Raw genomic sequence first — 15,369 nt, 5'->3', positions numbered from 1 at the left:
ACTTTATTAACAGATTGCAGAATGGGTACAATACAGTACAGCTCAATAATGAATGTGTGCAATGAATGTGTGCAAAACTGTTTACAGTTTTTGGACGTGTGTGAGATTATGGGCAAAATAAATCAGCATTGTTTTTTTGTGTGAAGGGTCCGTTTAAGGTGTGGTTCAGGTGAGGGATGGGGCAGGTTTAACTGACAGGTAGGTGTGTCTGGGAGAAATTATTTAAGGCGCCACCCATTCCTCACTTGTCTTGACGCCCCCACTCACAACAGCTCCTCTCGTCTGTTCTAGAGGTAGAGGAGAAGAACAGAAGAGGGCCGTCACCATACAGCATATAACTATATATATACACAGTATATAACTATACAACACAGACAAACAAGCTGTGGATGGTGTTAGGTCTCCTGCGTCCAGCCATGGCTAGGGTGACCCTTGCAGGAGTCCTGCTGCTCCTTCTACTGGTGCGTAAACCTTGTTGATGATAGTTATTATCTCTGCATATTGTGTTGTTGATAGTTATTATCTCTGCATAATTGTTGTTGATAGTTATTATCTCTGCATATTGTGTTGTTCATAGTTATTATCTCTGCATATTGTGTTGTTGATAGTTATTATCTCTGCATATTGTGTTGTTCATAGTTATTAACTCTCACTTTGTGCTGATAGTTATTATCTCTGCATAATTGTGTTGTTCATAGTTATTATCTCTGCACTTTGTGTTGTTGATAGTTATTATCTCTGCACTTTGTGTTGCTGATAGTTATTATCTCTGCACTTTGTGTTGTTGATAGTTATTATCTCTGCACTTTGTGTTGCTGTGCCTGTATTCCGGACCTTGTTGTCTCAAGATCAAGATCTTGTGCTTCGTGTTTGATGCTACATGGAAGTATTCATATTTAAGTATTCATAACACCCTAACAAAGTCATGACCATACCTTTACACCAGACCATTTTACAAGTGATGAGTACTGTAGGTAAAAGATAATTGCTTATTGTAGCTTGCTATGTAGTATACAGTAGTATCCTAAACCACATTGCATGTTGTTTGTACCACATGTTGCAGTAAATATTGCTACCAGATGTGGTGTGACTCACACAAATATGCACAAGCTATTACAACCATCATCATTATCATCATTGTCAAGTTGCCACAATACAAAGCATTAAATTACAGGGTAGATGACCCTAAAGTAAACGTTGAATGTTGCTGACTGCCTCACAGAACTGCACGTTGCTGCATTCTGCACATTCTACATGATTTTCAACTTCAACTCCTAACATGTCTAGACGCAGTTACAGTAGCAACTGGGTGAGTTAGAAACATGCAGTGTAGTAAAAATAAATGTTTTCAAATGTAATGGCGTAAAACTACTATGTACTATACAGTACACTGAAAGATATTCCAGAATTCAGGTCCTTGGCCTGCTGGCTGCTGTCTATGAGCAACGTCTCATCCAGATCGGCTCTGTAGTTTGTGAGATTAGCTGCAGACAGAAAGAAAGACACTCACCCAACCACTTGGCCTAGTGGAGATCATAATTTTGAGGCATTATGAATGTAAGCCTAGAAGGCCTTGCCATTGTAAACAACAACTTTTCAGGTAGATGTTCCATGAATCCCAGGACAGTTTGTTTATTCAGTTGTGAAAATAATACAATAGCATTTCATGCATTTTATACTGTACATCTCTATACACAAAACTACACAGTGTACCTTTAAGGCAGCGGCTTTCAATCTGCTAAAACAGGATACTCCCATGAAAAGACCAGACAATTCATTTAAACCCCAAACATTTAAAACGCATTAAAATTGTACGATCACATCATGCCAGTTCCACGTTGTTCAAAGTGCATGAACAATGATTTATACTTCAGGGAGACAGGTGACAGACAGATGTACTGTAATGTAGTAGGGATGGGTGTGAGTAATCCACCAAAAGTGCTTGTTTGTGTCAATGAAACAGAAAACTCTCTTTGAAATCTCGCTCTGAAATCCTGCAAGGTGTGAGTTGTTGCAGGAAGCTGTAAGCTGTGCAGCATGGATAGTACACTCAACGTTAACATTGGGACATAATTGTATCTTTTCAGCAATTTTATACAACTCTGTGGACCATGTTTGTTAAATAGTCTAAATCTAATTTGAATTAGTTATTTTTGAGCATCTCTCACAGGAGTGTATTGAACACACTGTTTAATAATGTAGCAAACACCAGAGTTTATAATTATTTCCTTCCTTGTCTGGCTACCCCACACCCAAGAGAAAAACTGCACTACATTAGGTAGGCAGTGTTCCTGGCTCCAAAAAGCACAGCTAATTGAGTAATAATTTATCCCATTGTGACATCATCGAGGGATAAGAAATTCTAAACAGTTTATTAATCTGAAGACCCTTCAAACCCTGATCAAATGACAAGTAGGACATATAATGTAATTTTCCTTCCAGTGCCTAAATAACATGTAAGACTGACAAGTCCATACTAGAACTAGGCAACACCCTTTTTCCACAATATGTCTTCTTTTAAATAATTCTACATTTTCTTTGAAAAGAAGCACAGTATAAGATAAGATAATTGATCCCCTTGGGGAATTTCGGGCATCATAGCAGCATGGGGGAGGGGGGAAGGGAGGTACATGTATGGGCACGGTAATAGTAGAAATACATAAATATAGGCAATAAAATGACATCTGAATATAGAAATATTAGAGAATAAACAGTGTAAACAATATAATTAATTCTGAATATAAAAATATGAGAAAAATAAACAAAGGTGTAAACAAGGTGCAGATGCGGGTTTGTATGCCCTATCGGTTATATTATATGTTACAATAAATATAGGCAATACAAATTTTAATCTGAATACTATGAGTAGGAGTAAAAGTAAACAGTATACACATAAGGTGCAGTATACACACAAGGTACCTAACTGGCATGATATACGTCATACGTTGTAGTCTGTGCAGGTTTTGGTGGTTAAGAGTCAGACTCACCCACATGCAGTCAGACACGTTTGGTTTGTATACAAACTATAGGGTAGATGGATCCAGCATAGAGAGTCTAGGACAAAATGTCCCTGTGTGTGTGTGTGTGTGTGTGTGTTTGGTATGGGAGTGCCAGCAGCTATAGGTCTATAGCTATAGGTAGCGTGCAGTGCACTTGTACAAGCTTGCAATATTTCACATACACCGAACAAATATTAATCTAGGGAAGTGACTCTTAAACCTTGACACATGCAGCCTCACACCGCGGGACCTATAATGGAAATGTAATGGAGCTCGAAGCATGTGAGGGCCTGACCAGAAGGCTCGTGTGACCCATGTTAGCTCCCGAGCCATGACTTAAGAAACACCAGAGCACCTGTTGAGAAGTACATGGACAGGTGCTTTACTTCAAAGTACGAAAACCCTGTACGAATAGTACTCTGATTAATAGTACAAGTCTTCCATTCATGAAGTCTACTTAAGTGAAAGTATTAACTGAATGTACTTAAGTTAAAGGGATAGTTCAGATATTTGGAGCCATAGCCCTATTTCTTACTTACCAATGACGATGTTGATTGGTAGAGTCCTTTCTCAGCACAATCCATGCTGTTCCTCATACTAGCTCTAGATAATTTGCCACAAACCAATGCAAAGTGAATGGGGTCAAGCTCCTGTCTGTACAGGCTGACTGAGGCTCACTGAAATCTCCTTTGTGTGCACTGTGGAGTAGATTTCAGTGAGCTTCAGTCAGCTCATAATAATAATAATAATAATAATAATAATAATAATAATAATAATAATAATAATAATAATAATAATAATAATAATAATAATAATAATAATAATAATAATAATAATAATAATAAATAATACATAATACACATAATAAATAATACATAATACATCATAAATTATATATGATGATAATAATTCAACCCTGCAAAGGTTATGTGAAGGGTGGTCCAGTTATGCTGGCTTGCATTACTTCCTCTTAGAAGATGCTTGATTGAAAGTGGATCATTTCCATAAATGTATTACAGTTTTGTTTTCCAAATTATTTTTCTTTAAAGTAACTACTGCGGGTGTCCGATAAATGTAGTGGAGTAAAAGGTAAGGTAGTGTACTTGAAATGTAGTGGAGTAAAAAGTAAGGTAGTGTACTTGAAATGTAGTGGAGTAAAATGTAAGGTAGCGTACTTGAAATGTATTGGAGTAAAAAGTAAGATAGCATACTGTACTTGCTTTGAAATGTAGTGGAGTAAAAAGTAAGGTAGCGTACTTGCTTTTAAATGTAGTGGGGTAAAAAGTAAGGTAGCATACCTGCTTTGAAATGTAGTGGAGTAAAAAGTAAGCGTGCTTGCTTTGAAATGTAGTGGAGTAAAAAGTAAGGTAGCGTACTTGCTTTGCAATGTAGTGGAGTAAAAAGTAGGGTAGTGTACTTGCTTTGAAATTTAGTGGAGTAAAAAGTAAGGTAGCGTACTAAATACTTGTGTATAGTACATATACATTGAAACTGTACTGAGTGCAGTACTTGAGTGTAGTTAGTTATTTGCCACCCCTAATGAAAGGACCGCCCACCATAGTTAAAATATGACTAACTACTAGTAATTATATATTGAGGTGATCAATATATACATTGAAAATTATTATTATTTATATATATATATATATATATATATATATATATATATATATACTGAATCAATATTGAATCTAATCAAATTAAATTGGAAAAGGAATTGGGACCTTGTGAATGAATGAATGAATTACATTTTATTTTCGTGTCATGTCCGACGACACACCAAAAACAACAATTGAATATAACATTCACTTCCCAAGGTTTGTAAGCTACACCATGCACACCATCAGAGGCCAAAATAAATACATCACATGTATGTTCTTTTCATACGTTTATACCAAGCTTAATCTAAATATTCTGCAAGTGCAAATACCCTGTTATAAAAAAATCCATTTTTGTCTTTCTGCATCACTCAACCACATTAACTCAAGATTGTTTACACCTGTCAAATAACTTTTTGTGAATGGGAAAATGGGATTCTAGCATGTCCTAGCAAGAACACAGCTCTCCTCCTCCTTGTTACATCATTACTGGCTCACTTTATATTTCTGAACAGTTTAATTAGTTGTCTGGCACAATTCTTTGGCATATCACATATCACATTATAATTGCCTCAGTGCCTCAAATCACAAAGTCAACACCAAACCATAAATCCATGTTTCATATTTACGGTATGTCAACTTTGAACGATCCTTTCAATACCAAAGAAGTGTTTTAATAAAATGTGATACTGTATATCCTGAGACAGGAGCGTTCTTTCATCTAAACCCATCGGATAAGACCCAATAAGTCAGACTGATCAAATTAGAAATTAAGAGGACAATAAGATAAATATTTACTTTGCTCTTACATTATTCAAAGGTGGATGGCTTTTTACATTACACCATTTTACCATTCTTGAATGTTCTTCAATATCATCTCACTGTGGTGTGAGCTACTGTAGCATGTAGCATGTAGCACGTTTGTGTAATGTGTCACAAAATATTTCACATGAACATGTCAGGTAGGAGTTCATGGGCATATGTTACTAGGTGTGCTAGGATGGCAGTGCAATGTATAATCGTGTCTGTTCCCATTCCAAGGCTTCAGGTTTAATCCAAACATAAACAAAAGTTCTTAAAAAGAGGTCTAGTAAAAAATACATCTGTTTTGAGTCCCAATAAAAAAAAAATTTAATCTGTATTCAAGATTTTATGAGAATATACCAGAACTGCCCAATGTAGGGCCTTTGGGCAGAATGTGGCCCTCCATAATATTGCTTTTTGGCCCTCCAAAGGGTTCTAGAGAGTGTATTGCATTTGGTTAACTTTGAAATTGAGTGAGTTTACCTGCCCAGCAGAAATAGAGCAAGCTCTGCATAACCTTTCAAGCCCATGCACGTGCAACAAAGGTTTTCCAGACTCCCAGAGGCACCAGCAGATGTGTCTTGTCACTCTCTGTGATTGGTTTGGACAAGCCATCTGAAACCAATTAGCTGTGGGATTTGTCTTTGCGGATATACTGTGTGGGTGCTGGCGTGTGAATCCCTAAGCTAAGGTGAGAGAGTGCCAAGGTACTTTACCATTTATCAACTCAGACTTAGCGTATGATGAGGCAGACAGGCTCGTCCGTCCATAAGAACGTGTGGTCGGTGTGTTTCTGTACCTGTAGTGGCGTTAATTAATCTGCTCTTTGTTTCAGTTTATGTCTTGTGGGAAGATGGAGGAACCCTGGCAGAGTCAGAATTAGCAACACCATTTAACAAATCAAATCAAATCAAATCAAATCAAATGTATTTGTAAAGCCCGGAATCACAAGTTAATGTCCCCATGGGTCGGACAAGTCTTCTTTAAACAAGTCAAGAAGAAACATCAAATCAAGAACAAAAAACCCACCATGAAATCCAAAATAAATGTAAAATAAATAAATGCAACACTCCCAGACATACCCCAGCGAAGGTAAGGAAAAACTCACAAAAAAACCTAGCAATAGGAAAAAAGCACCATAGGCGATGTGGAGGAGAGAAACCTTAGTTCAAGGGGGGGTCCCCCTTCTTGGATGTCGGTGATAATAGTGTTGATATGGATAATCAATGGATGGAGAATAAAACAGGCAAATAGTGTGTAACAAATATGTACATAGCAACTGGGGTACATAAGAAAAAGTTTGAAAGATTTCAATAGAATAGAGCTAAGAATAACAACAACAAAAGAAAAAGTCCCGACCAGGTGAGATCAGGGTAGGTTGAAGGAGAGAGAGAAAAGACAGAACAGGTGCCCATGATGACGGCGGGTGATTTATTCCACAGGTAGGGAGCGAGGTAGGCAAAGGCTCTGTGGCCAGCGGATTTCTTTTTAACCCTAGGAATCGGTAGAAGCCCCGCATTTTGTGAACGCAGAGCGCGAGTGTGCAAGTATCGTGAGATGAGATTGGATAGATAGAGCGATGCGAGCCCATTAAACATTTTGTAAGTGAAGAGTAGCACTTTAAAGTCAGATCTGGCCTGAATAGGAAGCCAGTGTAAGGAGGACAAGACTGGTGTGCAATTTTCTAGTTTTAGTTAGTATCCGTGCAGCCGCATTTTGCACGAGTTGAAGATTTTTGATGCTTGAATTAGGTAGGCCTGAAAAAAGCGCATTACAGTAGACGTGATGAGAAATGCATGAATTAGGGTTTCAGCATCAGCCAGAGTTAAAATAGGGTGCATTTTGGCGATATTACGAAGATGGAAGAAGGCAATTTTGGTGAAACCTTTATTTATTCTCGAAATTACAATTGAGGTCACCCTCATTTTCAATGTAGTCGAGACTTTACAGACATGTCAATGCACACATTTCTACAATATAACAATAATAAATATTATTGTTATTATAATATCTATATAGTAGTAAATGAGAGGGAGGAATAAAAAATTACAAATTTTTATGGTGGAGCTCTGAGATACATGACAAGTATCAAATTTGAGGGAGATGTCCTCAAACAGGCCTCTGCAGTTTTATCTGCGTTAAGGAGCAGAACGTTTTGCGACATCCACATTTTAGTGGCAAGCAGGCAAGCCTTGAGATTTTGTAATTGGGAGGAATCGTTTGGTTTAATTGTAATTGGGTGTCATCTGCGTAAACATTTTAGTTAATGCCAAATTTGCGTATGATATTGCAGAGGGGTAGCATATAAATGGAAAATAGCAAAGGGCCCAGAACAGAGCCTTGTGGGACACCGCATTGCACTGTGAAGGTCTCAGATGTTAAATCATTATAGACCATACAGTGTGTTCTATCAGTTAAATAAGATTTAAACCAAGCAAGTGCATGATCCTGAATGCCAACATGATTCTCAAGCCGACTCAGAAGAATGGAATGATCAACAGGCTGCACTGAGGTCAAGCAATAAGAGCACAGAAGTTAGGTTAGAATCAAGAGAAAGCAGTAAGTCGTTTGTGACTTTGGTAAGCGCCCTTTCGGTGGAGTGGAAGGTTCTAAAGCCAGATTGAAAAGATTCATGAAGGTTGTTACTTGATACAGTAGATGGTCAGTAAATTGCGTTGCAACAATCCGTTCTAATATTTTGGATAAGAAAGGAAGATTGGAGATCTGTAAGATTAGAGGGTCGAGGTTCCGTTTTTTAAGTAGTTGTTTAATGACGGCTGATTTAAAGGCCAAGGGCCAAGTGTTGAAGATGTTAAGTAGGTCAAGGCCTAAAGTTGGGAGGAGTTATTTGATGAGAGTTGCTGGAAGAGGGTCAATCGAACAGGTTGAGGGTTTAGCAGCACCAACCAATTTTGAGAGGACACTAAGTGAGACGTTTTCAAGGCAGGATAGCGTATGGCTGGATTCCAAAGCGGAGCGGAGGCCCATCAGAGGTTGGGAGGGATTGTTCTGTTTTTTATTCAATTCTTTTTTATATACAACCACAAACAATGACAAGACAGCTGCAGATGTTCTCTACCTTTTTCACAAAGAAGGTGGCAATGTCCTCTACAATGCTGCCTCCCGCACCAGGTTAATATCCTGGGCATCAGTCTCTGCCATATCCTTGGCCTCAGTTGAGCTGCTCTGGACACACTAGAGATGTGCCAAATTGCTCTTCTTGCTTGCACTGCCCTGTGATTGGCGTCAACTGAGTGACAGCATGGCTCTCTGCTGAGGGAGTACAAACCCCTATAGCCATGAGTGGAGAGTGTTGTATAATGTATTTATACAACGGCATGCAAATTTCTCGATTCTGATTGGCCATTTACACGTCTTTATTGGCAACAATCCACGGTCCTGGGCTCAGGACCCGCCCACAACCGAATCACATATCACTCCCCGGCTCACTCCGGGAGAAAACAAGATCGCGGACAACAAATGGATATGTTGATCGCACCATAACGACTAAATATGAAGCGATTCTGTCAAGGGGAATGTGTTAGTCCTTTAAACAATGTTGGATGATGTAATTGATGGGTCTTGAGTCAATCTAGAACAAAAGAAAAATCGCGGATTGATTGATTGATTAATTGATTGATTTAAATGTCTACTTCCTAGTTCCCACTGACTGCAGCGTTCACTCTCACACTGTCCGACGCTGGCGTACCCACAAACACACACACACACATACACACACACACACACACACACACACACACACATACACACACACACACACACACACACACACACACACACACACACACACACACACACACACTGTGACACACACACACACACACACACACGCACACGCACACACACACACTCCTGTCTGCAACAGCGGGGGAGTCAGACTGAGAGAGAAGCAGCGCTGTTTTAAGTGAGCATGGTCTATTGAATTGATTGATTGGTTGATTGCTAATTTTATTACTGTACCCCTGGTTTCCAACTGGTTAAGTTTAGGCTAAAAGAAATAAATAAAAAAATAGGGCGAAGAAAAAGTTTTTTTCCTATAGGGCAAAGAAAACGTTTTAATTTGTTTTACCTACTTTATATAGAAGCATCTAAGAATGAAGTTCTATGGAAAGTAGGTCTGCATTCCCTTAACAATTGTGTGTATTGAGCCGTACTGTATTGTACCCATTCTGCATCTGGTAATAAAATTTTCAATCAATCATTCCAATAATACACAGTTGGATGTGTTAGTTGGTTGGATGCACTTCAAGCTGCTTCCACATGAGGCAACTTCTCTCAATCATTCCAATAATACACAGTTGGATGTGTTAGTTTGGTTGGATGCACTTCAAGCTGCTTCCACATGGAGGCAACTTGTCTTTTTTGTAGTTGTGGGAACTACTTTTTCTGGCGGATGGTTTTTTCAATAAATCTTCGATTAATGTGTGTTTATTGTATAGAAATAAGGTTGGATGAATCTGGCAGTTGTATAAAAGCTTTACACCACTTGTAGTCGTGATTTGTGACCAATAAACCATGCCTAGGGGGGTCTAACGACCACCCCTAGGCATGGTTTATTGGTCACAAACCACTCCTGCGCGTGATGTAATGCTTAAATCCTAGTGATGAGTGGAGACTGATGAGTGGAGAGTGTTGTATAATATATCCTAGTGATGAGTGGTTTGTGATGAGTGGAGAGTGTTGTATAATGTAAAACCTAGTGATTTGTGGTTAGTGATGAGTGGAGGATTTGTACAATATAAAACCTAGTGATGAGTGGAGGATATTATTAGTCTATGTAAAACCTAGTGATGAGTGGAGGATGTTATTAGTCTATGTAAAACCTAGACCAGGGGTGGCCAACCCGCGGCTTGCGAGCTGCATGCAGCTCTTTGCCCGTCAATGTGCGGCTCTTCCATCCATGTCACTCAATCCATAAGGACGTAGAATAAACATTTAAAAAAATATATATATTTAATGGTCCATTTGCATGTTCCTGGTATCTGAATTTAGGAACATATATGGATCAGTGTCAGAAATAGTGTGTCTGTTACTAGGCTTGAGTAAATTGTAATGACTTGACTGTGAATAACACCATGCAAAAATTGACCAGACCTGCAAAATCTAAGCAAATGAATAAAGGGAAGATGATTAAACAGAAGGTTTTGTAGATACAGTACTGAATTCTGCCATTTTTTTTTATAATGTAAATTACTCCACCATTTTTCATCGTATTGCAACACCGTTTTTTGCAAGACGTTCACAGAAAGGTAGAGAAACTAACTGCGTTCTGTTTTATGGCAATAACGTTCAGGTTTGTGGGAGATCATCCCAAAAAATAAGAGAAATAAAAAAGTGAATCCAGAAGTCAGATGATTGACAGGGGCTAGTGTGAGCTGGGTAGGATAGTTTTTCGAAATTTGAAAGCCCTGAGTATCTTCCTTCAAAAGACTACACTCACTTTTGGCTGTGCCACTTCCTCCTGTCAATATGCGCCGGTTTCCGACTCAATGTCCTGAGATTTCTATAATCTTATATTTCACTAATAACAGTTAAAATAATTGGTAAACAAACGTAATGCTGAAAATATACACTTTTACTGTATATCTCGGGCTTAAGAGGTTAACCCTGTGAGGCCCAAATTAAAAAGACATTAGCAACTTCAGAGGCCAGAGGGTGGGATATATAAACACATTTACTATCAAATAGCATTGTGAGGCTGAACAACAGGACCAATTGACTATACATGTGCTTAACATTTTTTAAATAAACATTCTTTTTTAAATGGCTAAAAGTGATTTTGTAATTTTGCAACCGTGGGTCTCACAGGGTACTTTTAACCCTGTGAGGCCCAAATAAAAAAGACATTAAGGCCAGAGGGTGAGACCTATAAACACATGATATGCCCTACTATGTTACTTGTTTATTGCACAATGTTGTTTTATTGGATTCTATTATATGTTGTACTACTGTATTGCACATCGTTGCGGGCAAGACCACCCGCATTTCATTGTATACTTACTTGTATGCCGTGACAAATAAAACTCTTGACTTGACTTGACTTGACTTGACTTGACTTGACTTGACTTGACTTGACTTGACTTGACTTGACATGAAGGGTGCCGTGACTGAAAAAAAAGTTGAGAAACGCTGGTATATGGTGTGGCTCTTTGTGGTACCACAGTAATTTTTGTGGCTCTTAGTCTCTGACTGGTTGGCCACCCCTGACCTAGACTAATAATAAACAGGGCCAAAACCAACCAAACAAGAACATGGTGGCGGAAGAATGAAGAGAGAGCACGGACTGGTACAGATATTGATAATCCTGGGAGGCTGGCCAGGTGATCCCAGCTCGACTGATTAACTCTGCCTACCAGGGACCTGCAAGTCAACACAGTCAAACAAGGGGAAAGACACTGTTAGATTTAGTCTACTAGATTTAGTAGATTTAGATTCATTCATTTATTTGCATTTATTTTAAATTTGTTGGACCTTATTGTGAGGATTCGCCTGTTTCCCTGGACCTTTTTTCCCTGTCCTCTCCTCACCAGCCCCCACCTTTGGACATTCCCTGTCTACTCTCCTTCACCAGCCCCCACCCTTGCAAGAATTTTCCCTGTCTACTCTCCTTCACCAGCCCCCACCCTTGGACTACCTTCACGCAGCTGTCATAGTTTGTGATTAGCGCCCCAGAGGGCTTTATATACCTGGACCTCCCTTCCAGTCCTGGTCGGGTCGTTCTGTGTTCTGGACTCTGTGTTCATGGAGTTCTGTACGTTACCATCCTGTACGTTACCATCACCTGCCGCGTCTCCGGCGTGAGACGACGTGCCAGCCATCACCACCTGTCGCCGTTTGCCTGGAGTGGGACACCGTCTTCGCTCTCTAATTCTCTATGGGAGGTTTTCCAGTGTTCCCACTCCAGACGTCAAGCCGGCTCGCCATCGCTCCCGATTCCACGGGAGGAAGGCGTCTCTTCGTGATCCTCGTTCCTGGGGTGAGGCTCGTCGTCGCTCCCTAGTATTCCACGGGAGGACGGCGTGTGCCCATCCCGTTCCCCTTGGACCCAGGCTCGTCGTCGCTCCCTAGTATTCCACGGGAGGATGGCTTGTTCCCATCCCGTTCCCCTGGGACCCCCTTTGTTCTGCGCTGCCCGTCTGCAGCATCCGAGTAGGAGGATCTCCGTGCCCGGCCCCCGCTGTCGGGCCCCTGTCCCCGTGCCAGGCCTCCGCCGTCGGGCCCCTGTCCCCGTGCCAGGCCCCGCCGTCGGGCCCCTGTCCCCGTGCCAGGCCTCCGCCGTCGGGCCCCTGTTCCCGTGCCAGGCCTCCGCCGTCGGGCCCCTGTCCCCGTGCCAGGCCTCCGCCGTCGGAACCCTGTCCTCATCCCTGTAAGCAGCTCTGGCACTCGCCCTGTCCAAGGCCTTAACCCTGTTCTCTGTCCCTGTCTCCAGCCCGCCTCTCCGGGCCTCTGTCCCTGTCCCCCTCTCCAGTGCCCCTGGTCCTGGCCCTGACACTTAGCCCTGGTCCTTAGCCCTGGCCCTTAGCCTTAGTCCCTTAGCCTGTTCGCCTCTTAAAGGCACAGTGCCGCATTTTCCATATTTCCTTGACTCTAGTGTTTTTGTGTTTTCCCTTAAAGGGACTGTGCCGCTTTTTGTTCTATAATAAATATTTGCCCTGTTTTGGCTTACTCTCATACCTGTCTTGTGTTGTGCGATTGGGGTCGGTTATAAACCATAACACTTATGGTGTTCTTGTTTTGTTCTTGACTTATTGTTATGTTTCTTCTTGACTTGTTTAAAGAAGACGTGTCCGGCCCATGGGGACATTAACGTGTGTTGTCGGGCCTTACAAATAAATTTGATTTGATTTGATAGAATAGAAATACTTTTATTATCCCGTGGGAAATTTGGGAAATGATTAGTTGACTTTTAATTAATGTTACTTATCCTGTCTTCCTACAGGATAGGATTCTGCATTGTGTTGTTGAAGTAAAGTCACTTGAATGAAATCTCCCCTTGCTATAATATATGACACACACCCACACCGTCACAACATCATATCATGTAAAAAAAAATATATATATATATTACTAAATTATACCTTATAACAGTGTTTCTCAGAGTGTGGGGCGCGCCCTTGCAGAGGTATGACAGAGCGACCTGGGTGGAAGGTCTGTTTATGCTAACGTGCTTGTTATGTATTGGGTTAGGTTTGTCCCAGTGCTATTGCCATATACTCACCTCGAGTATGCACGTTGCAATTGCGCACCTGTTGTATTGATTTGACTACAAACAAGTAAACTCGCGTTACTAAATACCCTCTGTGTGGAATTCAGTTCTTATTGTTATATGGTCTTATTAACCCACTTAAGGATATATATAAGGATTTGTGGCGTCGGTGGCATGGATATCATGGACTTCAATGCCGGGGTGTCATCACCCTCCTGGGTGTGTGGGGCCACTGTAGGCTCTTCCTGGAAAGGTAAGTCTATTGACATCGGCTGCATAGTTGGATTATCATTCAACGACAGCTCTGGAATTCCAGCAGTGGATTGGGGTTCCCTAGGAGTCTCTGCACTCCCCAATAACTGCTTTGTGTGCCACTTCCACACCAGGTCGTTGCCTGTCTGTACTGTATAGGACAGCGGTCCTGTCTGTCGGACTACCATGGCGGGCACCCACTTCGGTCCGTGATGGTAGTTCCGTGCCAGTACGTGGTCACCAGCACTGAAGGCCCTGGTCTTGGCTCTCAATGCTCTTCTTCTTACTTGCTTTTCTTGTTCATGCCTCACAATTTCTTTTTCCTCTGGTGGTCTGAGAAGATCCAGGTTGGTGCGCAGCGGTCTCTTGAGGAGCAGTTCCGCTTGGGAGGCCTTGGTGGTTGCGTGTGCTGTGTTTCTGTAGGTTAAGAGGAAACCATGAAGGCATGGGGGAGACTGCCTTGACCCTGTGATGCCTTTAGGCTGTGTTTCAGAGTCGACAAAAATCTCTAAGCTAACCCATTGGTTGCTGGATGGTAGGGTGCAGATCTAATGTGTTTAACTCCGTTGACCTTTAAGAAAGTGTCCATCTCCTCAGAGACAAATTGGGGCCCATTGTCACTCACCAGTTGTTCTGGACACCCGAAACAGCTAAACATTTCCCCCAGTTTTTCAATGGTCCTCTCAGCCATTGTGGATTTCATTATTGCCACTTCGGGCCATTTGCTGTGGGCGTCCACCGCCACAAGGAACATTTTGTCTTCGTACGGCCCAGCAAAGTCAACATGTAGCCGTTTCCATGGCTCACTTGGCCACTCCCAGTGGTGTAGTGGCACCGGTTGGTGGTGCATTTCGGTCCCGCTGACAGGTGGGGCACTTCTTAGCCTTTTCATCAATGTTGCTGTCCAAACCGGGCCACCAAAAATAGCTACGGACGACCTCTTTCATACGGACCATGCCGCAGTGTTTCGTATGAAGTTGTTGTAGCATGGACTTACGCAGGGAGGGATGACCACTCTTCTTCCTTACAGCAGGCACCCAGCTTGAGTCGACAGTTCGTGTTGTCTAGAGATGAAAGGCTTGAGCTTGGGTGTGTCCTTCATTCTCCCCCCCTTTACGATGGAGTCCATTACTTGTGAACACTGGGTCATTCCTAGTGGCCCTCCTCACCTGTTGTGCGGTGACTGGTACATTTTCCACTTTACATTTGACTGAAATAAAAGATGTCGACTGTCTGCGTTACCATGCAATTCTGACTTCCGATATTTAATGTCATAGTCATGAACAGACAGGAGCAATGCCCATCTCTGCATCCTGCTCGCTGTGAGCCTAGTATGGTCGTGAGTGGCTTGCGGTCGGTCAGGAGCGTGAATCGTCTCCCAAACAGGTACTGGTGAAATTTCCATATGCCGAACACGATGCTTAGAGCTTCACGCTCTATTTGAGCATAATTAAAAATAAAATAAATCAGCCTTGTTCAGCGTTCTGGA

General features: G+C 41.4%; 1 protein-coding gene across 1 annotated transcript in view; it reads left to right on the top strand.

Moving 5' to 3' along the window:
- Nucleotides 1–400: 400 nt before the first annotated feature.
- LOC311223684 (desmoglein-2.1-like) overlaps nt 401–15,369 on the top strand; it is a gene marked incomplete at its 3' end in the record, with an annotated part of 95,881 nt that continues 80,912 nt past the window's right edge. Inside the window, exon 1 of the mRNA XM_084308456.1 lies at nt 401–461. Within this exon, the coding sequence (XP_084164582.1) occupies nt 417–461 (45 nt within the window). The 5' untranslated portion in view covers nt 401–416. The remainder of the gene's footprint in view (nt 462–15,369) is intronic.

Source organism: Notolepis coatsorum (genome assembly GCF_963971535.1).
Source record: "Notolepis coatsorum genome assembly, chromosome: 2".
NCBI classification, from domain to species: domain Eukaryota; kingdom Metazoa; phylum Chordata; class Actinopteri; order Aulopiformes; family Paralepididae; genus Notolepis; species Notolepis coatsorum.
Note: the sequence above shows the minus strand (reverse complement) of the source record. Positions and strands in the feature narration are given on the sequence as shown.